Raw genomic sequence first — 25,305 nt, 5'->3', positions numbered from 1 at the left:
GACGATAACTCCATTCTTAAAGCCGCGATCATTATTAAGCCGGCTTAAGCTTCGGGCACTGACGTATACGAACCATCCGTGACTCAATTTTGGTCTATTGGATCTGCCGAAAGTCTGAAGCGATGATGCACTTGAGCCGATGAGTAACCGACCAGCGCTGTCGCTGGTCTCGGTTATCCATCATTCGGTCCAGAAATTCGGTTGGAGCATCAGCTTGACCTTCCCTCTTTGACTATTCACACTTAAGGAAAATACAGTAAATATGTTCAAATAGCCGAGTGTTGGAGCAAAGAGGCATGACAGAGGAAGCGATGCTTCTATGAACCAAGTGGGTCCGCAGTCCTAAGTAGACTCCTTGCTTCTGAGTGTGCCAGGCGCTAGGCCCGTCCCCTGCTTTATCTCCGATCATTCTCTCATTTATTTTGATGATCGCCCGAATCCATATTGAATGTGCTTGTCACATCAACAGGGAGAGTCACAAAAAGACCGAGATAGAGACATCATTCGTGCTAAACTGCTGGATGGGAGCAGTTCAGCAAGGTCTCAAAATCCGAGACCTTGTCGAACTGCAAACTGCGTCGGTGCATACCTATTTGCCACGTTCGACCTTAATAATCATCTGAGAACAAGCAGGTTAGACCATGACAATGGATGCGTTGACTATCAGCTGTCTCGTACCTAATATCACATCCCGAGGCTGGCAGCCGGATTATGATGCTCCAAGGGCAGGTGCAAGAACTTCACCAGAGCATGGAGATAAGTGATCGCTGGCTGCGCCAGGAGCCCAGAATCTGCTGCAATTATCAGAGGACTCTCTACTGCGTTGATAGGACAAGGTCTACTTGACAGTCTCAGTTTTGATGGGACGGACGTTCGATTTCAGGCAGTCATGCGAGCTCATGAAAAGACATTTGGATGGATCTTCAGGGATATGATAAGGAAAACAAAGAAGACGAGCTTTCAGAGTATTTAGAGCACAGCTCTGACGACTATGCTTTAGTTGATGAAAATGGCGGGAGTGATGACGAGGCAGAGCACGTCTATCGCAGCACTGCCCGGACATCCTTTCTTTCGTAGCTGTCATATGGCCATGGCGTTCTTCACATCTGAGGCAAGTTAGAACCGGTAAATTCACTATGATAAGCTTCTCTACACTCATCCCGCACTCAAACGCTGGTCATGACAACCTTCTTTTTCTTGAAACCTGGGTCCCAATTGCAAAAGTGCATGCCGGGCTTTTCCGTTCACTCCTTTACCAAGCCTATTCTTCGTAAAGCTGGATCGATGGCAGTAATGGCAATATATCAATCTCTCCCACTAGTCATCTGTAACAGTATTCGGCACCTCACATCAACAACATTAAACCCTCAGGCATCAACTCTCTCCGACACAACCCCGCTTCGGCCGGGACCATACCCAAAGCAGTAACCGTCAGGAGCGAACCAGCAGGCCACAAGGTTCTCCTCCCCGAACAAGTGAGATTTCATTGGCATCATGCCCGAGACAGTTTGCCTAGCAGGGTATAAGTCGCACGCATCCACTGGAAACGGCGTAGTTGCTGCGTAATTAGCTGATGTCTGAATAATCTAAAATCAATTGGCCTACCCCGTAGTCGTTTCAGAATCCATTTTTTTTTCTTGCTTTCTTCCTCTGCCTTCCTGCATCTGTGCTTCGTATCCAATTTGAGTCTGTGTCTTTGGACGGCAATGATGCTTTCTTGAGAGCGACGACGTCTGCAGGCTACAGCCATTGACCTGGCTTCTCTACTGGACTTTGAGTCAGACTTCATGAGTTCAATCGCCCTAGATTTCATATCTCTGACCTAGGTATTTAACTATATACATCCCGTGAACTACGCACGCTCCAATGCTGACCTCTCGCTCATAATCAACAGTCACAGAGAATCAACATACGACCAAAATGGAACTCGAAAATCGCTGAAATCGAACACACACAACACGATGGAGATGCCCACCGCTTACGCATCGGTCTTGAACGTTGTCAACCGTGCCTTGATCGCGTCCTCGGGCTCAGCGGTGTCCAGCTCCCGAAGGACGCCAGATGCGACATCATAGACGAGCCCGTGCACCTGAAGGCCTCGCTCCTGCATCGCCTCCAGCACGACGCTCTTCTGCGTCAATGCCTTCAGGCCCTCCTTGACGTTCAACTCGACTAGCCTGACGACGGCCTCGTCCTCGGACAGAGATTGCAGTTCAGCGAGGTGCTGCTCACGGAGCTGACGCAGGGGAATCAGCCAGGGGTCGAGGATGCCCAGGCCCTTGTTTCCCAGGGCAGCAGCGACACCTCCGCACTTGGTGTGGCCACAGATTACGACGTGCTTAACGCGAAGATGACGCACGGCATACTCGATGACGGCGCCCGAGCTGAGATCGGTAGGGTGGATGACGTTGGCAATGTTGCGGTGGGTGAAGACATCACCGGGCAGAAGGCCTAAGATGGTGGTCTCGGGGCAGCGGGAGTCGGAGCAGCCGATCCACAGAATTTCCGGGTGTTGACCGACAGCAAGTGTGGGAAGCAGCTCAGGGTGCTCTTGGGAGCACTTGGCAGCCCATTCCTTGTTCTTGGCGAGCGCGGCAGAGAATTTGTCTGAAAGTGAGTCATTATTAGCACTCGTCTGGGCTTCCGATTTCTGACTCGATCGCAATGGCGCAGATGTGGAACAGGGCGAGCGACGCATTAAGCTGACGGTGGAGGTTGGACAAATAAGAACGCTCTGAGATGATGAAGGATATACGCCTGCCCCGCGACCCCGAAACGCTCGTGCGACTGCCGTCGGCGAAGACAGAGCATTGGAGCGCGGTAACAGCCTTGTTATGTTCATCGTGAAGGACACAAATATACAGCGAGTATTTTGAGGGATGGCTTGCTGTTTGCGAAGCAGCGATGGGGGGTGGGGGAAGATCCGATGGAAAGCGATCGAAGGGGGGAAAAAGGAAAAAAAGGAAAAACGCGGGAAGGGCGAAATCGGAAAAGAAACAGACGGGCAGCTCAGCACAACCGCCGCAAACCGATCAGAAACAATCTTCGTTGGATGGATAATTATCGAGAGAACGACAATATCCAAATGATGCGAAAGGGCTTCGAGAGGCAGAGAAATGACAAAGATCAAGCGTGATTTGATCAGGGTTCAGGAACAGCATCTGCAGACGCCAAGAAAGGAAATGCGCACGTACCGGAGTGACTCATTTTGTCGCAGCGAGGGTCTATTACCGATGGAAAGGATCACGACAGCGGTTGCAGAGCAGTTGGAAGATGAAAATATTCGCGAGGAAGAACAGGAGAGATAAATGAGCTGGTGAAGACGGAGATTAAATGTTGTGTCGACAGTTGGCCAAGGACGGAATTGTCCATGGCGTCGCGCGGGACCACGAAAAGGCCCGGTGAGCCGGAAACACTGCGAACGGGATCGCGGCAATGCTTGGATCAGCCATCTCTCTCGTCGCGATCGCATGATAATTGCCTGTGCTACGGAGTACCAACATCGCGATATGTGGCTTGCTTCAACTTAGCAATGACCTGATTTTCATTTTCCAGCATCATCCGAGTCTCATGATTGCCATCCTGTTCGTCGTGGAACTCTGGAATCAAAATGAGCGATTTCTACTTTCCCGCTCCATCTATCCGCTTTGGGAAATATGACAGCTATGGAGCACCTGAATTACTATCTACAGTCGTACTCCGTATCTCTCTGGAAACCGCGCATTCTCCTTTTATTTCCTCTTCTATATATACATACATGCACTCGTAAATTTTCTGGTCATGCTGAACCGCTCATTTTATACACCAGAAAGAAATGACATGAAACCCATATAAACTCGCCCAAGAAGAAACTTCTCAAGAAGTGCCTCCACGCCCACCGACGTTGGCCAGAGCCTTCTTCTGGTCTTCGCCGAGTTGAACTTCAGGCAATGGACGCGCCCCAGAGGCAGAGGGCGGGGGTAGGAATCCGATTGTAACTAGGTAGGAAGCGTAGAGCCCGACAAGCTCTTCAGTCACGCCAGCGCCAGCGGAGGCATCGATGCCGGACCAGGCGGCGTCCGCACGGAGAGAGGCAGCGGCGTGAACGTCATCCAGCTCAGGAGCCTTAGTGTTGGACGGCAGGTCTGCCGTCACGAAGTGGTAGAGGGGCATACTGAGGCAGCAGTTAGTACGTGGTTTGCTCCTGTTTGTAGCTAGTTCCACAGGGGTGACTTACAGTGCATGCTGTGACTCGGGATCATCGTGCTTTCCGTCATTGACGTAATGCTCCAGAGACATCTTCCATGGGACATAGTCGACTTGGGGTACGTCGTATCCGTAGGTTTGTAAAGCGCCCAGGAACTGGTTGAAACGAAGCCTGGGGTGTCCGGTCACCTGTGCGACACCAATTGGCGTGCAAGGGGGCTGGAAGGCTCCGGCGATGACAACACGAGCAACGTGGTCGACGGGCACCATGTTGACTGTGTTGTGGATGTTGGGACGAGCCGAAAGCTGAATGCATCCCTTCATCATTCGAATGAGGAAATCATCCGTGTTCGTGGCTAAAGAGTCAATGTTAGTAAAAAAAGTTTCAATCTTGAGTGCAAACGGTGATTCAGTGGAATGATGCTTACTTCCGGTCTTGGAGTCACCAAGAACGTAACCAGGTCGAACAATGGTTCCCTTCAATCCTCTCCGGCCGGCCTCTCTGACGAGGTACTCGCCAGCCCACTTGCTTTGTCCATAACCGGTTCCCAGCCCGACGCTGCTGCCCTCCAGATCGTCCTCCTCGCTGATACCCGCACCGCCGGCCGCAATGATACGTTCCGACTCAAGGACATAATGGTCATTGTCGAGGACACTGGTCGAGCTGACAAAAGAGAACTGCTTGGGTTTTCCGCTAGCGCAAAGCTTCAAAGCGTCAATGGTACCCAAAACGTTGGCTGGCTTGAGAGTAGAGTAAGGGTACACCCAATGGACCAGAGCACCGTTGTGGATCACAGCATCCACTCGTTCTGTCAGATCATTCCACAACGCCTCGGACAGACCGAACCGTGGCTTTCCCAGGTCACCGCAGACGCACTGCAGCCTGCTAGTCCATGATTCATCCCAGAAGCCGTACGCTCTGCATGTAGACCGAATGCGATCGAGAGCCTGCTCGTCGCTTTTACCACGAACGAGTGCCACGACTCTTGCCATAGGCGACTTGCGAGTGAGAAGATCACGGAGGATGTGTGCACCAAGGAATCCAGTTGCACCGGTTAGGAACACGGTGGGTTCGCCCGAGAGCATGTCCTCAGTTCGTTCAGGGAAGGACTCGGGCAACGTCTCAACCAGCTTCCTCGCGTCTTTGGAATATTCGTCATCAGCTTCGTTGGAAGTGGCCAGAGTATCTGCGGTGGCATCAGCCTCGTTGGCATTACTTGCGAATGACTCGAAGTTGACCATGCGATCGATTTCGGCAGCGAACCCTCTGAGGGTAGGGCTACGGAAGATGGCATTCATGCTGATGTCGACTCCGCGCCACCTGCGTCTCAGATCGAAGAACATCTGTTGAGCCAGGATACTGTGTCCTCCCAGATCGAAGAATGAATCGTCAGGTCCGATCATTCGAGCCGTGACGTTGGAAAGGCGGTTAGCCCAGATCTGGGCCAAAACCTGCTCGGTCTCGGACAGAGTCTGCAGGACGGATGATCTGCGGCGAGGCGCTGCCGCACTGAGTTCGGCAGTATCTGGGAACGGCAATGCAGGCTTGTCGATCTTGCCGTTGGGATTCAGAGGCATTCGCTTCAGGGGAATGAAGACCGTGGGCACTGCGTACGCAGGGAGCTTGCTGCGTAAGTGTTCCCGAGCGTCATCGCGAAGAGGCCGGAATCGTCTGAGCATGCCAACCATTCCTTCGGCGGAATCATCATCCTCGAGGCCCTTGCTTGCGAGCCAGGAGGACCACTTGCTCATATCTGGCACGAAGTAGCTGACCAAAGTCGGTTCCTCGAACTTGTCCCTCCGCACCAGAGTAACGTTCTCCCGGACAAGAGGATGCCGAGAAAGGTGCGTATCGATCTCACCGAGTTCGATGCGGAACCCTCGGATCTTGACCTGATCGTCGGCACGTCCGGAACACTCAACGTCGCCAGAAGGAGTGTATCGGCCCAGATCTCCACTGCGGTACAAGCGATCTCTGGGCCCCACGTAGAATTGTCTCCAGGGCTCGTTTGCGCCCTGACTTTCAGCCTTGTCCTTCTCGACCCACGTCTGCGGATCAACAAACCAGTTGGTGAGGAATTTCTTCTTGTTCAATTCCTCATTGCTCAGGTAACCCTCTGCCAGGCCACCCGCACGCACGTAGATTTCACCAACTTCGCCAATGGCGCAGATGCGGCTAGGATCGAACCGGTTTACAACCAACATCTGCACATCGACCATTCCGCGACCCGCCGGAATGACGTCCTTCATAGTATCCAAGTAACCCTCCTGACTAGAGTAACTGGGGATTTCATAGTAACTGACGGCACGCTGAGTCTCAGTGGTTCCATACATGTTGACAATGTTGACATTAGGAGCCAAGGCCTGCAGAGAACGGCAGTCTCGCTTGATCAGAATATCACCAACGAAGAAAGCGTGATGAAGAGCAGGGAACTGCGCAGAGGCACCGCCGACGAGAATTTGACCCATTGCAGGAGTCAGATGGGTAACAGTAGCGCTATACTCGCGCATCCACTCCGCAAGTCTCTCATTCTGGATATCCTCACGAGCCGGGACCAACAGCTGGGCTCCCAGGAAGAGTGGTGTGAAGATATCTCGCTGAATAGGATCGTGAGCGATACCACTCAGCATAGTGAAACGATCATTGGGGGTAAGCTTGAAGGTCTCGGACATCCATGGGAAGTAGTACGCCAGAGAGAAATGACGTCCTCTGACGCCCTTTGGTCTACCCTCAGAACCGGAGGTGAATGACAAAGTCGGGGTCGAGTCGGGACCGACCACGACGCCTACCGGCGTCGACTTCAGAGAAACTTGATTAGCGAGGACATCTTGACCCTCAACAGATCCTCCAACCAAAGTACCGTCATCCTGCAGTGCAAGCGCGGGAATCTCCGTCCGCAGCTCAAGGTTTTCACCGATGAAAGACCGAACAAGCTGAGTCAATTCGCCGGCTTCCTTGGTGGCCTTCGCGATGTTAATGAGTGCTCGCGGGCGGGCAACATCGAGGTAAATGCACTGCCTCTCAGGCGGGTAGGCGGGGTCGATGACCGAAAAGGTTGCACCGGCCTTGAGAATACCCATGACAGCTACCACAAGGTCAACGCCACGGTAGGCATAAACCATGACAACATCCCCCCTCTCGATGCCAGCCTGCACCAGGTGATGACCTAGGATATTCGACGCCTCATTGATTTGCCGGTAGGTGAATTCACGGTGAGGAGACTGCTCCGACTTGGTTTCCACCACACAAAGCTTGTCCGGATGCTTCTCAGCATTCCGCGCGAAGATATCATGGATGGCTCCGCGAAAGTTGGACCAATGCAGATCTGATGTGGGGTCTGGTAGCAGCGACCGCTGATCTTCTGTCATGAAGTCAATTCTTCCAACCGCCTCCTCGGGATTGTTAGAGGCGTTCTGCACAATCTGTGCAAGCTGCTTCAGAATGGTAGCAATTCTGGCGCTTGAGAACAGACGCTGATTGTAGTATGCACCCAGCTCTGTCTCCGACGTGGACCCATTCGCGTTTGCAACGTTGACAACCAGGTCGGTGGTTTCGAAGGTATTGGCAGGGTATTCTTGCGATGAGGCAGGGGCATCGTAGGCAGCGAAGCGAAACAGGATCGGGGCACGTTCTGACTTGGACTTTTCCTGAATGTAGGACCGTAGGCTACCCAACGGAACTATATCGACAGCTCCTTGGTTGAATGCCTGTTAGATGGTCAGAGATGGCCAACAATGAACGACAATACCACATACATTCTCGACTTTAGAGTAGAGCTGTTGGAAAGTCTCCGACTGATCAATTGATACTCGCAAAACGAATGGCCGACCATCTTCTGCTGAGCTGGTAGCAACAGCGATATCCTCGTCGCCGGTCAAACGAGCTACAAGAAGAACAAATGCAGTCAGGAAAGCAATGAATCCGGACGATGATCCAGAGAGATTCTGCAGTCCGGCATGCACATCCTTTGGCAGCTTGAGGGATTCGAAGGCCTCAATTGCTCTCTTCAGATCCGCCTTTTGGTTCTCGGGATAGTCTCGGGTCAGAGGAGAGACTGTTAAATTCTGTAGCCTCTGCGCCCATCTTTCGAGGCGATCTTGTAAGGAGGCTGTTTCAACACCCATTATTGCGGTCCAGAGGCCCGAAACTCTTGTTTGGGCACTCGACTTTCACAACACGGGCCGGATATTGAGTGACAGAGCAGAAGAATATTAGTATGAGTCAAGAGGGGCATCTACAAGAAAAGTGCCGATTTCGCTGCCCCAGGCCCCACAATCATCTTTCTGTCGCCGTCACCGCCTTTTGGGGTTTCAGGCATTAAGGCAGTGAGGCATAAAGGCACCAAGGTACCTAGACTTTCCACTTCTCGCCGCAATAGGCCTAGTGTAGATACTCCCTATTTGTCCTTTACTCTTGAATTCGGCGGTGCAGGTACCTGGTACCTAACTCGTTTAGGATACGACCATACTGTTCCGGGGTCCAGTGTACCTCAGTTCTTGATGAGGTAGTAACGAAAGGCCTTGGTCAAGGTCAGACGCTGTCTAGATACGGATGGCCTTCACAGTATCAGCACTGGCTCACCTCGGTCCATTGCTTGCGATGACCTAAGCCTTCGTCTGGTTCATATCGTTGACTCGTTGCAAATGTAACTGTGATGCCGAGCTGCTATTCTATTACTCCGAAATTTCCACTTGAATTACCGCGATCGCAAGCGCAACGTCGTTCTTTACGCACTTTCCTACAGGATTCCAACTCCTGTCGTAACCCTCAGAATCTGCTCTCTCACTAGAAAGAGAGCAAGATGATTCCACATCGAAGCACCGCCCTCTTAACCATTATCGTCTTTGTCGCCCTCGTACTGGTAATATTCTCCTCCTCCCCCAGTTCCGCAGCATCAGCATCGTCCTCTGGGGAAGAACCGGTCTCTGGCCCAGCGAAATATGTACCCCGGCCCAAGCTCCCGTCTCTGAGCGACTATCACCTGCCATTCTTCCGGCCAGCTTCCCATAAACCGCCCGAACAGAAGAATAGTACGAGCGGCGAGTCGAAATGGTTCAGCAATTTTGCATGGATCAACCCTTTTTCGTCGTCTATCACTCTCGATGAGAACCGTTCCGTACTGCCTCCGCTTCGAGAGAGACCCTACATCTACACCTATTACGAACCGAGTCACGGTGACAATAAGGATGCGGAGAATGCCGATGCTCAGCTTCTCCTCGCCTGGCGTCGGGCTTGGTTCGCTCAGGGGTTTAGGCCAGTCGTACTCAGCCGTGGCGAGGCGATGGACAATAAGCTCTCCGAGATGGTACAGACCTTGAAAATCAATAAAGATCTCGAGTATGATCTGTTCAGGTGGCTTGCCTGGGGCCATATGGGCACCGGATTACTCGCCGATTGGCGCTGTTTCCCAATGGCGCGATATGATGATCCGCTGCTGTCTTACTTTCGCCGGGGAGTCGATCCTGCGCAGATTACAAGATTCGACCACATTGGCAGTGCTCTTTTCGCTGGCGAGAAGACGCGTATCAACGATGTGCTCAAGAATGTGGTACAAAATGCCCTCAAGAGTGTGGACGAAAAGGCGAGATCCATGCTGGACATCATACCCGGCGAGGTTTTCAAGGTCGAACAGCCGAGCGCTCTGGCTTTCTACACCTCTGCGACCATCACCACTCACTATCCGACACTCGCAGAGAAGATCGTTTCATCGCCGACCGCTGGGAGGCTGGCTCTCGTCGAGCTGGTCAACTCACATCTACATAACACATTCCAGAACTCCTTCCAGGCCGGCATTGCTGTTTTGAAGCCCTTCCCTGAGCATACGACCGCCCTAGTGGAACCCGCCCTGCGCCTTGCCAAAGCTCTCGGTCAATGCCCGAGCTCGCCCATACCCGAATCTTGCCCCCCAAATCTGCAAAAGTGTCATCCGTGCAACCCTGAGCGGCCGATGCATATCAGTCAGCCCGCTACCTACAAGAACTCATCACACGTTTTTACGATTGGCACTCTCCCCCACCCATACACTCTGATTAGCCTGCAGCAGGGATCTGAGGAAGTGACCACTCGATATATTCGCCGCGAAACCGAACGCGACCCATGGCTGACGGAAGTGACTAAAGACCGATTGAGTAGTGAGTTAGGAGGCGCTGCCCGAGCGGTCGTGCTGAAGCAGGCCGTTGCAGACGATTCTGCAATCGGCACTTCATTGTGGATGACTGTGGAATCATTGCCAGCAAACAACGGCCAGGTTCTGCCTTCGGAACTTCTGGACGAGTTCGAATGGCAATTCGGATTCAAGATCCCTCGCAGTGGCCCCGCCGAAACCAAGAAAGAAGGCGAAAAGAAAGAGTCTGCGCAAAATACCAACAAGGGTTCAATGCAGAACGCCAACCCAAGCAAACAGGGCATTGAGAAAGAATATGATCTAATCACAAAGGCAAGGGAAGTCTTGAAGAGCAAGGAGACCAACAGGATTGGCATCAAAGACGTGGCTGAAGCTTGGAACCTGGCGGACACTGAAATCTGGCGCTTCGTCAGAGCTTATCGGTACGTGCTTCCATGCCCTTATACACAATGCGTAGGAGACAGGTCATTGACAAACTTTCCTACAAATAGGGCCCGAAGCGTCGTTGAGCGGAAGAAATGGGAGGAAGAGGAGAAGGATTTCGTTGGTGCTAAGGTCAGAGAATAGAGGACCAATTGAAAAATGTCTTTCACTATTGGACACTGTCTCCTGGCTCGTGTGTCCTCTGATACTTGGGAAGTTTCTTGCTTCTATCATATATTTCTATCTTCTTGTGTTATAATATCTGGGTTTATATAGGCGATAGCCCGTGACACCGGGCGGAGCATATGGATTGGCGTTGCTGCCTGAGGAATGGAATCAAGTCTTCCTCCAGTTTGTACCTCTCGTAGTCTCCCGCTAGTAATAAATAAAAAGGGTCATGATGTTCAATTGATTTGATATGCACACATGCCTAAGAATCTCAGAAATAATGAATATTATTCTGAATTACTTTGTTCCTCGGCTTGCCGCGCAGTGTTCCTCGTCATTCGTAGGAACTCCAACCGTGGATGGAGGCCGTTGCTTTCCGCCGTCCAGGTGCGTCCCTCATCGGATGGTGGCGATCCCCGCGAAGGGGGCGATAACAAGCGGGGTGGAGAGAGCCATATAGTGTGATAAGAGGCGATAAACTATTTGACTAGTCTGTGCATCACAGTTCTGAAACACTGCGCACATATCTTTTCAATATCACTTTAGGTGATGGATTCATCTGCTGCTGCTTGAGTTATCATCACAAATATCTGTACCATTGCTCATAATCCGGATCTCTCTGATTGTTGATCCGTCTCTTCTATCGCGAGCTGGACTCATGCATACCAGCTTCTCCGTTTGACTCGAGACAAACGAAGCTATCGTCTGCGCTGGGAGAGCTCTCCCTGAGAGCATTACGGATAGGAAAACACACTTTGAGCCTTGTTTGAGTCTCCAATGGCGCCTGGAATCTTGACGTCGCCGGAGGTGGAGGAGCTGCCTTCCAAGGCTATTTCCCTGGCCCAGTTGACCGAGGACTGGGATGACACTATTCGTTTCTACCTCAATGGCACAAAAGTCATTCTCGACAATGTCGATCCAGAGCTCACTCTGTTAGAATACTTAAGAGGAATAGGGCTGACGGGAACGAAGCTGGGTTGTGCAGAGGGAGGCTGCGGTGCCTGCACAGTTGTAAGTCAGGACGATGAGTTTGTCTTTGCGACAGAAATTCTTACTCCTTACAGGTCGTGTCCCACCTCAATCCGACAACCAAGAAGATCTACCACGCATCTGTCAATGCTTGCCTGGCACCGGTGATAAGTGTGGACGGGAAACATGTCATAACGGTTGAAGGCATTGGGAATGTGAAGAAGCCCCACGCGGTGCAGGAGCGGCTGGCGACTGAAAATGGCAGTCAATGTGGTTTTTGTACACCTGGAATCGTCATGGTATGATCTTCGTACACCACAATACTCTGTCGATTAGGCTGAGCTGATTGATCGTTCTTCTAGAGCCTTTATGCACTCGTTCGCAATACCCCCGAGCCCTCGCAACATGCGGTGGAAGAAGCTTTTGACGGGAACCTTTGTCGTTGTACCGGGTACAGACCGATTCTGGACGCCGCCCACAGTTTCACAGCAACAAATGTATGTGGGAAAGCAAGTGCCAACGGTGGAACAGGTTGCTGCATGGAAAAGCAGAATGGTACAGGAGGGTGCTGCAAGCAGTTGTCGAACGAGGAGAGCAACGATAGTAGTTCTCCGAAGTTTACACCCCCTGAGTTTATCAAATACGATCCTGGGACGGAATTGATATTTCCGCCGGCTCTCCAGAAGCACGAGTTTCGACCCGTTGTCTTCGGGAATAAGAAAAAGAAGTGGTACAGGCCGGTCACTCTGCAGCAACTATTGGAGATTAAAAGCGCACACCCTGCGTCCAAAATCATCGGTGGAAGTACGGAGACTCAGATTGAAGTGAAGTTCAAGGCAATGAAATACAACGCGTCAGTCTACGTGGGTGACATTCCCGAACTTCGTCAGTACTCTCTCAAGAACGACCATCTTGAACTCGGAGCCAATGTCTCTCTCACGGACTTGGAGTTGATTTGCGACGAAGCGGTTGAAAAGTACGGCCCAGTAGAAGGTCAGCCGTTCAAGGCCATCAAGAAACAACTTCGGTATTTCGCAGGAAGGCAGATCAGGAATGTTGCGTCTCCCGCTGGAAATCTGGCCACGGCATCTCCCATCTCCGATTTAAATCCAGTGTTTGTCGCTACGAACACTGTTCTCATCGCCAAGTCTCTGAGGGGGGACATCGTGATCCCTATGAACGAGTTCTTCAAAGGTTACCGGTTGACTGCCCTTCCAGAAGATGCCGTCATTGCGAGCTTGCGTATTCCGATCTCGTCCAAACAGGGAGAATACCTTCGGGCCTATAAACAGTCGAAGAGAAAGGATGATGACATCGCCATCGTCAACGCTGCTCTGCGTGTGTCACTTTCTCCATCGAATGATGTGATGAGCGTGAACCTCGTTTTTGGTGGCCTGGCACCTATGACGGTATCCGCGCGCAACGCAGAGTCGTTCTTGGTTGGCAAGAAATTCACGAATCCTGCCACGCTCGAGGGGACCATGAGTGCTTTGGAACGGGACTTTGACCTAAAGTTCAGCGTCCCTGGTGGGATGGCAACTTACCGCAGGTCTCTGGCCCTGGGATTCTTCTACCGATTCTATCACGATGTACTCTCTGAGATTGGGGTCAAAGATACAGATATTGACGAAGATGTCATTGCTGAAATTGAGAGAGCCATCTCCTCAGGACAGAAAGACCACGAGTCCTCGAAGGCCTACCAGCAGAGGATTCTGGGTAAAGCTACGCCTCACGTGTCTGCGTTGAAACAAGCCACTGGAGAAGCGCAGTATACGGACGATATTCCTGCGCAGAAGAATGAACTGTACGGTTGCCTGGTCCTCTCGACCAAGGCTCATGCGAAGATCGTCAGTGTCGACACGACAGCCGCACTGGATATCCCTGGGGTCTATGACTATGTGGACCATAGGGACCTTCCTAACCCCAAAGCGAATTGGTGGGGTGCTCCAAAGTGCGATGAAGTATTCTTTGCGGTGGATGAAGTCATGACTGCTGGCCAGCCCATTGGCATGATCCTTGCAAGCTCTGCTAAAATTGCCGAGGAGGCTTCGAGAGCTGTGAAGGTTGAGTATGAAGAACTGCCCGCAATCCTCACGATTGAGGAGGCAATCGAGGCCGAATCATATTTTGACCATTTCCGCTTTATCAAGTGTGGCGACACGGATAAAGCTTTCGAGGAAGCGGATCGCGTATTCCATGGAGTATCAAGAATGGGCGGCCAAGAGCATTTCTATCTGGAAACTCAGGCTTGCGTGGCCATTCCGAAACCAGAGGATGGGGAAATGGAGATCTGGAGTAGTACTCAGAATCCCACAGAGACGTGAGTTTCATCCCTTTGCTGCATTCCCCTTCATGCAAGCTAACCCCCGAATAGCCAAACATATGTTGCTCAGGTCACTGGAGTGGCAGCCAACAAGGTTGTATCTCGAGTTAAACGACTTGGTGGCGGCTTTGGTGGCAAAGAGACGCGGTCGGTTCAATTAGCAGGTATTTGTGCCACAGCGGCCGCAAAGACGAAACGACCCGTGAGATGCATGTTGAATCGGGATGAAGATATTGTCACCTCTGGGCAGCGCCACCCATTCCTCTGTCATTGGAAGGTCGGCGTGACAAAAGAAGGGAAACTCCTCGCACTTGACGCCGACGTATATGCCAACGGAGGCCACACGCAGGATCTGTCTGGCGCAGTTGTGGAAAGAAGTCTCTCCCACATCGATGGAGTTTACAAGATTCCAAACGTTCACGTCCGTGGCCGTGTCTGCAAGACAAATACTGTTTCCAACACAGCCTTCCGTGGGTTTGGTGGCCCTCAGGGCATGTTCTTCGCCGAATCCTTCATGGAAGAGATTGCGGATCATCTTGACATTCCTGTCGAACAATTCCGGTTGCAGAATATGTATCAGCCGGGAGACAAGACTCATTTTCACCAGGAGCTCAAAGACTGGCATGTTCCCCTGATGTATAATCAAGTACTGGAGGAAAGCTCCTACGGGGAACGCCGCAAGGCCGTGGAGGAGTACAACAAGAAACACAAATGGTCCAAGCGTGGAATGGCCATCATCCCCACGAAGTTTGGCATTTCCTTCACAGCATTGTTCCTGAACCAGGCTGGCGCATTGGTCCATATTTACCACGACGGCAGTGTCCTCGTCGCCCACGGTGGAGTTGAAATGGGCCAAGGACTGCATACAAAGATGACAATGATTGCAGCAGAAGCACTTGGTGTTCCTCAGAGCGATGTCTTCATCTCGGAGACAGCTACAAATACTGTCGCCAACACATCCTCCACGGCAGCGTCCGCCAGTTCGGACCTCAACGGCTATGCCATCTTCAACGCATGCGAACAGCTGAACGAGCGCCTGCGTCCGTACCGTGAGAAAATGCCTGGGGCCAGCTTGAAGGAACTCGCCAATGCAGCCTACTTCGATCGTGTTAACCTCTCCGCCCAGGGCTTCTACCGTACCCCTGATATTGGGTACGTCTGGGGAGAGAACAAGGGTCAAATGTTCTTCTACTTCACGCAGGGCGTGACAGCCGCGGAGGTAGAGATTGACACACTAACCGGCGACTGGACGCCTCTCCGCGCTGACATCAAGATGGACGTCGGACGCACCATCAATCCTTCCATCGATTACGGGCAGATTGAGGGCGCTTTCATCCAAGGCCAGGGCCTCTTCACCACTGAAGAGAGTCTTTGGCATCGTGCCTCTGGCCAGATCTTCACCAAGGGCCCCGGAAATTACAAGATCCCTGGCTTTAGGGACATCCCACAGGTCTTCAACGTCAGTATGCTGAAGGACGTCGAGTGGGAGAACCTCCGCACCATCCAGCGGTCACGGGGTGTCGGTGAACCCCCGCTATTCATGGGCAGTGCTGTCTTCTTTGCCATTCGGGACGCTCTCAAAGCTGCGCGCAAGCAGTGGAATGTAAATGAAGTGCTTAGCTTGCAGAGCCCGGCCACGCCCGAGCGCATTCGGGTCAGCTGTGCGGATCCCATTATTGAGAGAGTGAGGGTCAAGCCTCGAGAAGGAGAGAAGAGTTTCTTCGTCGCGATTTGATTATTATCTATGGATGAGGGGGTGGGCTTATGATTACGACATTTTGGCTACGCATGACCTTAAGGCTTTGCTCTCTGTTGTATTCCCGGGTACAGATCTATATATATGCATGTTTCAATGCTTGTACAGCGATTATAGTAGTGTAGGAATGACAGGACGCAGCGATTGAATACTTTTCTATATTCAGTTTAATGCTCAATATGTTGATTATCCTGTGAAATCTAGACTGAAGGATGACATCTGTACTGTGGATGTCTTCTATGAGACGCAAGATGTAAACGAATGTCGTACAGAGTGGAATAACGTGCATAATGGGTAATAGCAACGCTTCACGCCAAAGATGCTACAATACAAATGAAAGCACCATGGAGAGGACAAATGAGACGTCAACGGATCAAAATCCGCATAAACCAGCTAGCGCTTCTCCATGCCATACTCGACGTAGCTGCTGCCCCGCAGGTCCGCAGCGCCGTCCACCTTGAGCGCAGACCCATATTGTCTCTCCCCGGCAAACCCCAGTTTCTCATCCTCATGGTGATTACTGCTCACGGGAACAGCACGTGAAGCCACCACGGTGCTTGTGGAAGCCTCATACTGAGGAGCCGGGGCCGGAGCAGGCATCGAGCGAGCGTCTGTGTTTGTGTTTGGAATAGCCGTCAAGGGTACGTCGATGAATCCTCCGGCGTCTGACTCGTGGTGGTTGACCCGGGCTCCTCCCCCTTCGCCGCGGTTTCGGTCTCGGACCCAGAACAGACTCAGGGCTCGGATGATGCCGATGAGCGCGATGAATACCCAAATGAGGATGATGACCGCGGAGATGATTGTTTCTGTGCGGATGCCGTCTTCGACCTTGTTGACGACTCTGATAACTACCTCGGTGATTTTGTTTGAGGTTTGGTCGCCCGCCTCAGCGAGGAAGCTGTCTGAGGGATTGGAGCTATTGCTCGAGATGCTGGCCGCCGCACCGCGGGAGAAGGTATCGTTTGGAAGTAGAGGGAAGTTGATGTGCGCGTGGTCGTGGACCCAGGTGAGTCCCTTCTGGATACCTTGGACTTTGAGTCCAATGAGACACTCGAATACGTCCATGAGGGGCTCGTAAAGGAGGGTTCCGCCGAAGGTGTCGTTGAGGACGCCGGTCGTCTTGTCGACGAAGGTGTTGAGCGTATCGTTTAAAGCGGTCGTGCTGGTGTTGACCCAGCCAAAGACGTTCTCGTTCAGGTCCTGGTTCATGTGTCCAATCACTCCGTTGGCGTCGTTGGCCCACTCCGCCGAGGCATTCTGTAGGCTGTCGACGACCTTGTCGGCAAACGCGCCGACTTGCGTCGATAGCTCGGGCACGGTCTTCTCGACGGCTTGCAGAAGCAGATATTGACACAGACAAGAGAGTAGTCCGGCTACTCCGAGACAGAGCACGAACAACGCTGCAGGCGTTGTTGCATAAGCAACCGCCCAGCGTACAAGGATCTGCCTGCGGCTGTTACTGAACCTGCTCGCGGCTTTGATGCCGGCTGCGGCAGTGTACGGCCGAGACACGATGTAGACAACGTCCATGGGGTCGTGAGCTTCCTTCCTGACTAGTTGGGAGCGTTCCTTCATCGAGCGCCAGCGACGGATCTCCTGCCATGCCATTGGGACGCAGGCCAGCGTTGCCGCAACGATGAGAACAGCGATGAAAATCTTGCGCGCTGTCATGACCAAATCCGTCACGCTGTCGAAGAACGAGTCTATGCCATTGTTACCCTCGCAGAATGTCAACTGTTCCTTTGCTGGAACCGGTAGCAGAGATCGATCGAAAGTGTATGCTCCGAGAGACTCATTGACGAGCTTTTTGACCTCTTCAAACGGCGTGCGCAGGACCGTTTGGGTGAAATTGTTGACTTCATCAAAGGTCGGAAGTGAGCTATTGAGCTTGTCAAGCCCTTGATCAATTGAAGAAGGCAGCTGGAGGTTCTCCAACGTGCTGATCGAGCTGTTGAGGTCCAGTGTTGGTACGCTAGCTCCAAAAGCACTGGCGACGGTGTTCACACCATCAAGGAATTTATTGAATGCACTTTCGAACGTGCTGACGGCTTTGCCAATGTCGTCTCCAACCTCCTTAACAGTGGAATTCAAAAAGTCCGCGGCCTCCTCAATGACGCCCACCGCAACATGCACGCTGCCTCTAACCGCCAGGGTGAAAAGACACAGATAAGTCTGGTACAGCACTTTGATGATGAAGAGGACCAATTCTTCGACACCAGTGATGGTAAGCATCAGCATCGATTTGAGCCCGCTCACAGCCTTCTCGACTCCGGTTGCTGTTAACTCGTTGACACCTTGGGATAAATAATGGGGCATGGAAGCCATCGAGCTACCCATGGATTCGACGCTCGTGCAAGCCGATAGGGCTTCCCGTTTCGCTGTGCTCATGTCTGCCTGCAGACCTGAAGCAGCTAGCAAAACTCTGATGAGCACAAGAAGCAGCAGGATCGTCCATCGATTGATCCATACTTGTGATAAGCGAGCCCTGAGGCCAAGGTAAGGTGTCAGGCCGTCCGGAGGCAATGTGATGATATGCCCCTGATTCGGATTCGGGGCGTGAGCTGCGTAGGGTGGCAGAAGGGGAAATATTGATCGACCGGATCTTGAGAATAACATGCTGAAATCTATATGAAGAACAACGTTGAGCGATAGGCGCGCTGGTCGAGATTTGTAGTCGCAGACAGAATGTCCAGGGAGAGAAAGTGAAAGACGAAGCCGAGAATAGAGGAATCCGCAAAGATCAAAGAAAATGTTGACCGGCAACTATGGACTTCAAAATGAGGAAAATGAATCAGTCTATTGAGACCTCATGACGCATGCTCGAGTCTATTAAAGATGAATGAAAGAGGCTGCCGCGACAAAGAATACAAGTGTTAGCGCCTGTCAAGACAACAACAAAGGAAAGGCAACAATGACTTAATAAAGCACAGTGAATAGAGAATCGGGGCGAATAGAATTTATATCTGCAACGAAGTTGCCTATTTTCCATTGCAATGGAAATGTTCTCCTTCTGACCTGAGCAGACATCTGAGACATCCATTCAGAAGCCTGCCATCGAGCCCGACGACAACCAGGACAACCAAAAAAAGCAGCTGCTACTCCATAGATCAACATAGATCTAAGGTTTCTGCACCCAGGTCATTTCATCTTGCGCGAGATGCTGAGCGGCTCATCTCAGTGGTTCTTCAGAGCGCTGGCAGGCCAAATATAGCCTCCCACGGCCGGCGCTTAAGCTCCAGGATCGCTCAACCAATCCTTCAAGTAGTGCAGCAAAACGTCAGCCAATCAATCAGATATTATAAACTAAGACCTGCTTAGTGGAGTTAAATGGGGAAGAAAAGCAAGGGCTCTTTGTTCGCTGCCTTTGACATCTGCAGACCTGCTTCTTGTTCCATTTACCGCTGGCCTGCCGGAGGTCAGGATATCATCTATCATTTGACTGGACATGAGAGATAGAGGGAATACTTCGACATGGCAACAAATACTGTGAGAAAGTTATTTATATTCATCGATGAATATATAACAACTGCTGCTCCACAAGAAAAGCTTCAAGATGCTGGACGATGGTTGTAGGATGAAGCAAAAGCATTTGCGAGCGCGACTGAAAGAAGCAACTACCACGCGATCATAGGAGCTGCACGTACAATCAGGCAGTTAGACATTCAATACTAGAATAGTACAGATTATATGATAAATTAAGAGGGTCATGGACCTTCAAAATCTGCCTAAAGTGCTTAGGATCAACCAGATGTTCTGTTGGCATCCAGGTCTCCGGGAGTTCTATAAACATATGGGATGGAGATGAGTGCATCATGAAATCCATATACCCGAGACATGAGTCCTAACACTTGGAATATCAACGTTGTCCGCGTAGAACCAAGAAGCTTGATCGTGAGAAGGGCTGCTCGCTGCAATCCAGAATCCAGCTTCTGCGTCTGGATATATCTATGGTCACAGGAACGGGAAGATGTTGTCTATAGGACTCAAAGGTTACTTATTGATTGTGAAAATCTTGTTAAGAAGACGATGATAGATACTAACAGCCAGCTAAGCTAATCACAACAGTCAATCTTTCCCCAGACCTATTATGTGTACTCCCAAACAGGAGAGAAACATAGGACTCAGAACAGACTCCACCGGAAAATCAGTTGGTCACCATCGCCATGGCGATGTTAGCGAACAAGAACACGGAACTTTCCTGGTAAAACTCTTTCATCTCTTTTACTCCTTCAGAGACCCTCTTTAGGAAGAGCATCCACTCTATAAGGAGAAAGGATTCATAGATATTTTGTTGAGATACTGGAGGTCGACGCGCTGTCAAGACTGAGAGAAATTCAACATCCCACCAGATTTACCCTGGATATTATCAGCACTGAGTAAAAGCAGGTAACGCGCTCATGATATCGCGTCCTGAGGAAGCTCTGAGTCCCCCAGGAGCCTTCGGAAACAGGATGGCAACCGAGGACATAGAGGGCTGGGTTTTCGAGACAACAGAGTGTTCGCCCACGATGATGCAGCGGGCCTCAGTGACCAACGTCCCCAGAAGCCTCTCTAATCCACTGAACCTCAGCAGCCTGGAACTAAGTGTCAAACACCCAGCAAACTACATGCTGATGGACCACTCCACGTGTCTCATTGGCAATAGCTTGGAGAGTGACAAAGAGACAAACTCACCCACCTCCCCAGTGAAGATGAGTAAAAGTCATTCTCCAGCTGAGAGCAGTGACATGGGTAAGTGGGCTAGCATTCACTGTCTTTCCGCCGACTTCTCCAGATGTCTCTCAGCCGCAGGTAAACGCGTCGCTAATGATGCAAAGAAGTGGAAGAAAGGCAAAATATCAGTCCAGAGCAGCTCACTACCCGCTTATCTGCAATCAACTTGATACGTGCAAGAACCATCACTCGCTTGTCTCCGACAGAGTCCTTATCCTCAGGGGACACCTTAAGCCCATTCAGCGACCGTTTTCACTCGTCCAGTGCGCATTCTGCAGAGTCAAATCCCAGCTCAGTTGTCATCATGCAGCCAGTACCGTCGTCACGAAAGAAGAAGAAGAAGAAGATCAGGAACAGGAATAGGGGTGGGAACAACCAAGATTCTGTGGGCGAAGGCCCCTCTGGAAATAGAAACGAGACACACATGCACCAGACATCTCATGTCGGACCCGATGTGGACTCGTACATTCTAGCTCAGGGGGAGAAGGGCAACCAGCAGATGAGATCGCCACAACCGCATGACACTGCTATGTCTCAGAGCAATTGGACTTCTGCAGACTGCGCCCCAATCCAAAGTGAATTTCAACAAGGTGACGCAGACCTGCAGCCAGGTCCCGGCACTGTTGAAAAGCCTTCGAGTCTCATGCTTAACCTGGGAGAAAATCCTGGCAGCAGTGTTACTTCACTGCATGACAAAGTGATCTCTGCTGGAGAAGCTTCTCCTGTGCCATCCTTCTCTCAACATACTGGTGCCAATAAAGACAGTCACAGATCCGAGAGTGCAGCAAAAGAACGGCTGCCTCCCATAGAAGAAGCCGCAAGCGAAGCTACACAGGATTGTCTGAGCACTGATGCGTCTACTTCCATAGTAGAAAGCGAAAGGCTGTCGGCCAGAACGCAGATCCGAGGCGCCTCTCCACCTACGGCTGCAAGCGCGATATTGATGACTGACAGAAATGCCCCAAGCCAGCCAGAGACAGAGAAAGTCTCTTCACGGATAACCAACCTTGAAATTGAGCAGAGCTCGCAGCAGACCACTCATTTTGAAGACAATAAATCCCCTCGTTTCAGCAACAGTCACTCTCATCCGTCGCCCCTGGAAGCCAGTGACGTTTCAACGCTCTCCACACGCAAGGCTCACGGAAACGTCGCCACTCAGAGACCAGAAGCTTTCTTTTGGCAACTTGATAGCCATGGGTTTCCGTGCGCAAAACACAGCTGCGACAAGCGATGCAATCTCTGGGATGGAAGGACTGTCATCTGCCCTAAATGTGGGCCATTCTCCGAAGTTCGTTATTGCTGCAAAGAACATCTGCTCCAGGATATCAAATGGCACTGGATCTACTGCGGACAAATGACCTTCACACAGCCCTGCCGCGAGAACTCTGTTCCTCGAGATGTGCGTGATGGCCCACCACTGGTGCCCTGCCTTCATCCCTACGATACCCCGGAGCGTCATCGCCTTGCTGTGTACTTTAACATCAATATTCGTGAAGGAGATTATTTTGTCTTCTCAGACTATGCGGATTGGGCACAAGCAGGATTTCCCGAAAACAATCTCGAGATGCGGTGTTCCCATCGGGTCCTTTACACAATCAAGTTCGAGGTTCGCGAGAAGAAGGATAGATTCCGACGCATCCTCGCAGCATGTCTTTTCAGTAAGTCACGATCATCAGCCACGCATGCCACTGAGGGTGACTGCTAATCACAAGCTTCATTACAGTGACTATCGAAGTCCACGAACTGGTCGATTACATGTACCGTCTAATCAGGGACGATCTGCGGTCTCAAGGCATATGGTCCCCCGAGGTCGAGAACATGCTCAAGTATCAGATCCACTCCGAATTCGCAATCAACATACTGCCAGATATCACCGGAGAGAGACACGCTTGCGAGACCGACTGGACCGGTAGAAATCGCCGCCACTGCCCGGATGCCATCTGCCGCGGTGAATATCGTCGTCTTCTCGGTTCGGTTGGAGGAAATGGTCATCGCCAGACTGTCGATCATTTAGAAGAATCTTTTTGGATCTTGCGGGCTGCAAGAACGACTCATTCTGATGTGATGGACGTGCATGCGCGCATGAGAGGGGAGGGCTTCGAGGGCGTGGCGGAGGAAGATAGAAGGGTCTTTCAGCGCGGAGAAGGATGGGACGGTGCTGGAACTGGACCTATGGAAATCGAAGGCATCAATGCTTGAAGGTCTCTCTGACGATTAAAGACTGTCGTGATTTGTTCTTGGCGATTTTCATCTTGAAGATAGTCGCTCCAGGGTTTGGTTATGGTGGCTTGTTAGAGTACATAGGAATCTGGATGTAAGGGTAGATAGCCATCTCTGGTCAGCTCCTTCCATTAATGAGCATAATGAATGCTCCGCCATATTTAAGTCTCTTCCCCAGCCGAACACCTCAGAGCGATTTGCAGAAATGATATGCAATGATGATGCCAATATGTTTCAAGGTTAGATTGACATGTCCTGAAGCAAGAACAAGAAGACGCTGAGATATCCGAGATACAAAGGCAGAACGAAAACCCGCTAATCTAGATTTTCAAGTTCTCCGTGGCCTACCAGAAAGCTTCATTGCAGCCCCTGTAAACGCAACGCAAGTCCTGCGCACACAGAGGCCGGGGAATGTCCATCCGTCGTTCGCAGCACATTTCACCGAAGAACCCACCGAATTTTGAGCGTTCTTACTTCGAGATGTATTTCTTCAGACCGCGGAGCCTCTCCTTCGCTGTCTCTAAGACATCATCGTTTTTACAGACGGCGAAGCGAAGGTAGTCTTCGGCGATGTGGGCATTCGTATCGGTGTAAAATTCCGTCGGGGGGATGGCTGCCACCCCGACTTCGTGGATCAGGAACCAACAAAGTTTGAAATCACGAGGGCGGCTGGCGACATGAGAAGGGAATGGGTAGTCTTCCGGGAGTTTGACGGAAGACATGTTTGCAAGGACGAAGTAGCCGCCCTCAGGATCAGAGTACTAGTAGTAATCAGTAAGGGTAGCTCTCTTGGACAGTCTGCGATAGACTCACGGGAATGTTAAGCTCATCAAAGATTTCGCAGAAGCGTTCCATTTTCTGCTTCATTTCCGTCCGGCTCTGGTCCCAGAATCCGACCTTGTCTGCCTGCTCGAAAGCCACGGCGGCGGCTTCCTGAAGGGGAGATACACTGCTGTAGCAAATACGCGTGTGTGCAGCGGCGACATACTTGATGAGATGCTCCGGTCCGATGAGGTATCCAACACGCCAGCCAGTAGCGTAGAAGGCCTTGCCGGCGGAGCCAACCGTGAGAGTACGCTCCCAGAGCTCCGGGGACAAGGTAGCAATTCTAGTAAAAGGGACGTAGTAGAGGCGATCATACACCTCGTCGGAGAGGATAATAAGATTGTGCTTCACACATAGCTGACCAATGCGTTCAAGTTCGTCGCGCGAGAAGACTTTTCCGACTGGGTTGTGTCTGATGCAGTTGTCAGCTTCATACGAATGTAATTGATCTGGCTCACTCACGGTGAGTTCAAGACCTACAGAGCGAGTTAGCTATTGTCTCAATAAGGAAGAAGGATACTCCTTACAATCATCTTTGTCTTCGAATTGATCGTCCTCTCCAGTTCCTCGAAGTCTATCGTCCATTCAGACGCAGGCGAAGTCCTTGTCGCACCGTCCTTGGGAGGATGAAGCGGGACGTATCGAATTGTACCGCCAGGCATCTCGATGTTGCTGATGTATCTATACAGCGCGTTAGAGACATCGGAGGCACAGGGTCAAGGTTCCCTACTGGTCAAAGAAGGGCTCGAAGATGATGACCTCGTCTCCGGGTTCAATGAATCCCATGAAAGCACTCAACATTCCTGGTCCGCTGTCAGCAAGCACATCCGAACGGATGTCTTATTGCGCCCAACCTTCATTTGCGCCGGTGGTGATGGAAACTTCCGTATCCGGGTTTATGGTTCGTCCGAAGGAGGCAGAGTATGCGTCGGCAATGGCCTTCTTAAGTCGGGGACGGCCCTGTATCGCATTATAAGCCGAAAGCCAATTGCCAGTTCGCTGAATCGCAGTGCTGTACCTTCGTGGGCGAATACTGGTTACACTCGACCCGGTCGAGAGCTTCCTTGGCCGCATCAAGAGCGAATTGAGGAGGGTTGTAGCCGCTGTTACATGAATTTTTATCAGTTTTTCGTCCCTACTCCTCTGAATGAAGTGTCACTCACAAGAAGCCTTGACCCATGTTCACAATCGGCTGGACCGGCGAAGCGGCAGCGGCTTCGTTGACAATTGACCTGTTGCACCATTAGGATATAGTTCCATTCTGGTCCAAAGTGCTGCAAAAGGTATACGCACCAGACATCCTGTCTCTGGCCCGCAACTCTCCTCGCTGGACGAAACGGATCTGGTCTCGCTGCTGTCGCCGACATCGCTCTCACTGTTCGGCTATGAAGGCGGGGAGGTACAGCTTTAAATGCGGATACTGATGATGATGATGCGCTTCTGAAACTGTGAAGGACTGCTAAGGAGGCAGGGCTACGAGAAGAAAGGAACATAGGGACAAGGAGAAGATTATGACTGCAAGCCTACAAATAAATAAGAACAGTGGGTTCCTGGTCAATGGGGGGCAGTATGGGGCATTTCTGACTACATCCATGGGC

The 25,305-nt window shown here is 51.4% G+C and overlaps 7 protein-coding genes across 7 annotated transcripts; 3 read left to right on the top strand and 4 right to left on the bottom strand.

The window, feature by feature from the left end:
* Window positions 1–1,978: 1,978 nt before the first annotated feature.
* On the bottom strand, window positions 1,979–2,842 carry ALT_5583 (carbonic anhydrase; the record flags this gene model as incomplete). The annotated part of the gene is made up of 1 exon (XM_033554652.1): window positions 1,979–2,842. The coding sequence occupies one exon, from the start codon at window positions 2,840–2,842 to the stop codon at window positions 1,979–1,981; it is 864 nt and encodes a 287-aa protein (XP_033410543.1).
* Window positions 2,843–3,855: 1,013 nt separating this feature from the next.
* On the bottom strand, window positions 3,856–8,310 carry aarA (L-aminoadipate-semialdehyde dehydrogenase; the record flags this gene model as incomplete). Its single annotated transcript, XM_033554653.2, has 4 exons — window positions 3,856–4,153; window positions 4,217–4,541; window positions 4,614–7,893; window positions 7,942–8,310. The coding sequence occupies 4 exons, from the start codon at window positions 8,308–8,310 to the stop codon at window positions 3,856–3,858; spliced, it is 4,272 nt and encodes a 1,423-aa protein (XP_033410544.2).
* Window positions 8,311–8,987: 677 nt separating this feature from the next.
* ALT_5581 (uncharacterized protein) lies at window positions 8,988–10,877 on the top strand (the record flags this gene model as incomplete). Its single annotated transcript, XM_033554654.2, has 2 exons — window positions 8,988–10,732; window positions 10,802–10,877. The coding sequence occupies 2 exons, from the start codon at window positions 8,988–8,990 to the stop codon at window positions 10,875–10,877; spliced, it is 1,821 nt and encodes a 606-aa protein (XP_033410545.2).
* Window positions 10,878–11,678: 801 nt separating this feature from the next.
* ALT_5580 (putative xanthine dehydrogenase HxA) lies at window positions 11,679–15,928 on the top strand (the record flags this gene model as incomplete). The annotated part of the gene is made up of 5 exons (XM_089599932.1): window positions 11,679–11,912; window positions 11,966–12,169; window positions 12,233–12,367; window positions 12,422–14,190; window positions 14,245–15,928. The coding sequence occupies 5 exons, from the start codon at window positions 11,679–11,681 to the stop codon at window positions 15,926–15,928; spliced, it is 4,026 nt and encodes a 1,341-aa protein (XP_089455809.1).
* Window positions 15,929–16,342: 414 nt separating this feature from the next.
* prm1 (pheromone-regulated protein PRM1) lies at window positions 16,343–18,565 on the bottom strand (the record flags this gene model as incomplete). The annotated part of the gene is made up of 1 exon (XM_033554656.2): window positions 16,343–18,565. One exon carries the CDS (start codon window positions 18,563–18,565, stop codon window positions 16,343–16,345), a length of 2,223 nt encoding a protein of 740 aa, XP_033410547.2.
* Window positions 18,566–20,966: 2,401 nt separating this feature from the next.
* Window positions 20,967–22,861, top strand: ALT_5578 (uncharacterized protein; the record flags this gene model as incomplete). The annotated part of the gene is made up of 2 exons (XM_033554657.2): window positions 20,967–22,320; window positions 22,386–22,861. 2 exons carry the CDS (start codon window positions 20,967–20,969, stop codon window positions 22,859–22,861), a joined length of 1,830 nt encoding a protein of 609 aa, XP_033410548.2.
* A 491-nt stretch (window positions 22,862–23,352) lies between these two features.
* ALT_5577 (kynurenine--oxoglutarate transaminase) lies at window positions 23,353–25,074 on the bottom strand (the record flags this gene model as incomplete). The annotated part of the gene is made up of 9 exons (XM_033554658.2): window positions 23,353–23,643; window positions 23,696–24,119; window positions 24,170–24,183; window positions 24,235–24,388; window positions 24,438–24,510; window positions 24,562–24,667; window positions 24,726–24,810; window positions 24,871–24,939; window positions 25,001–25,074. 9 exons carry the CDS (start codon window positions 25,072–25,074, stop codon window positions 23,353–23,355), a joined length of 1,290 nt encoding a protein of 429 aa, XP_033410549.2.
* Between the last annotated feature and the right edge of the window lie 231 nt (window positions 25,075–25,305).

This window comes from Aspergillus lentulus (assembly GCF_001445615.1).
Source record: "Aspergillus lentulus DNA, contig: Alt09, strain: IFM 54703, whole genome shotgun sequence".
Taxonomy (NCBI): Eukaryota; Fungi; Ascomycota; class Eurotiomycetes; order Eurotiales; family Aspergillaceae; genus Aspergillus; species Aspergillus lentulus.
Note: the sequence above shows the minus strand (reverse complement) of the source record. Positions and strands in the feature narration are given on the sequence as shown.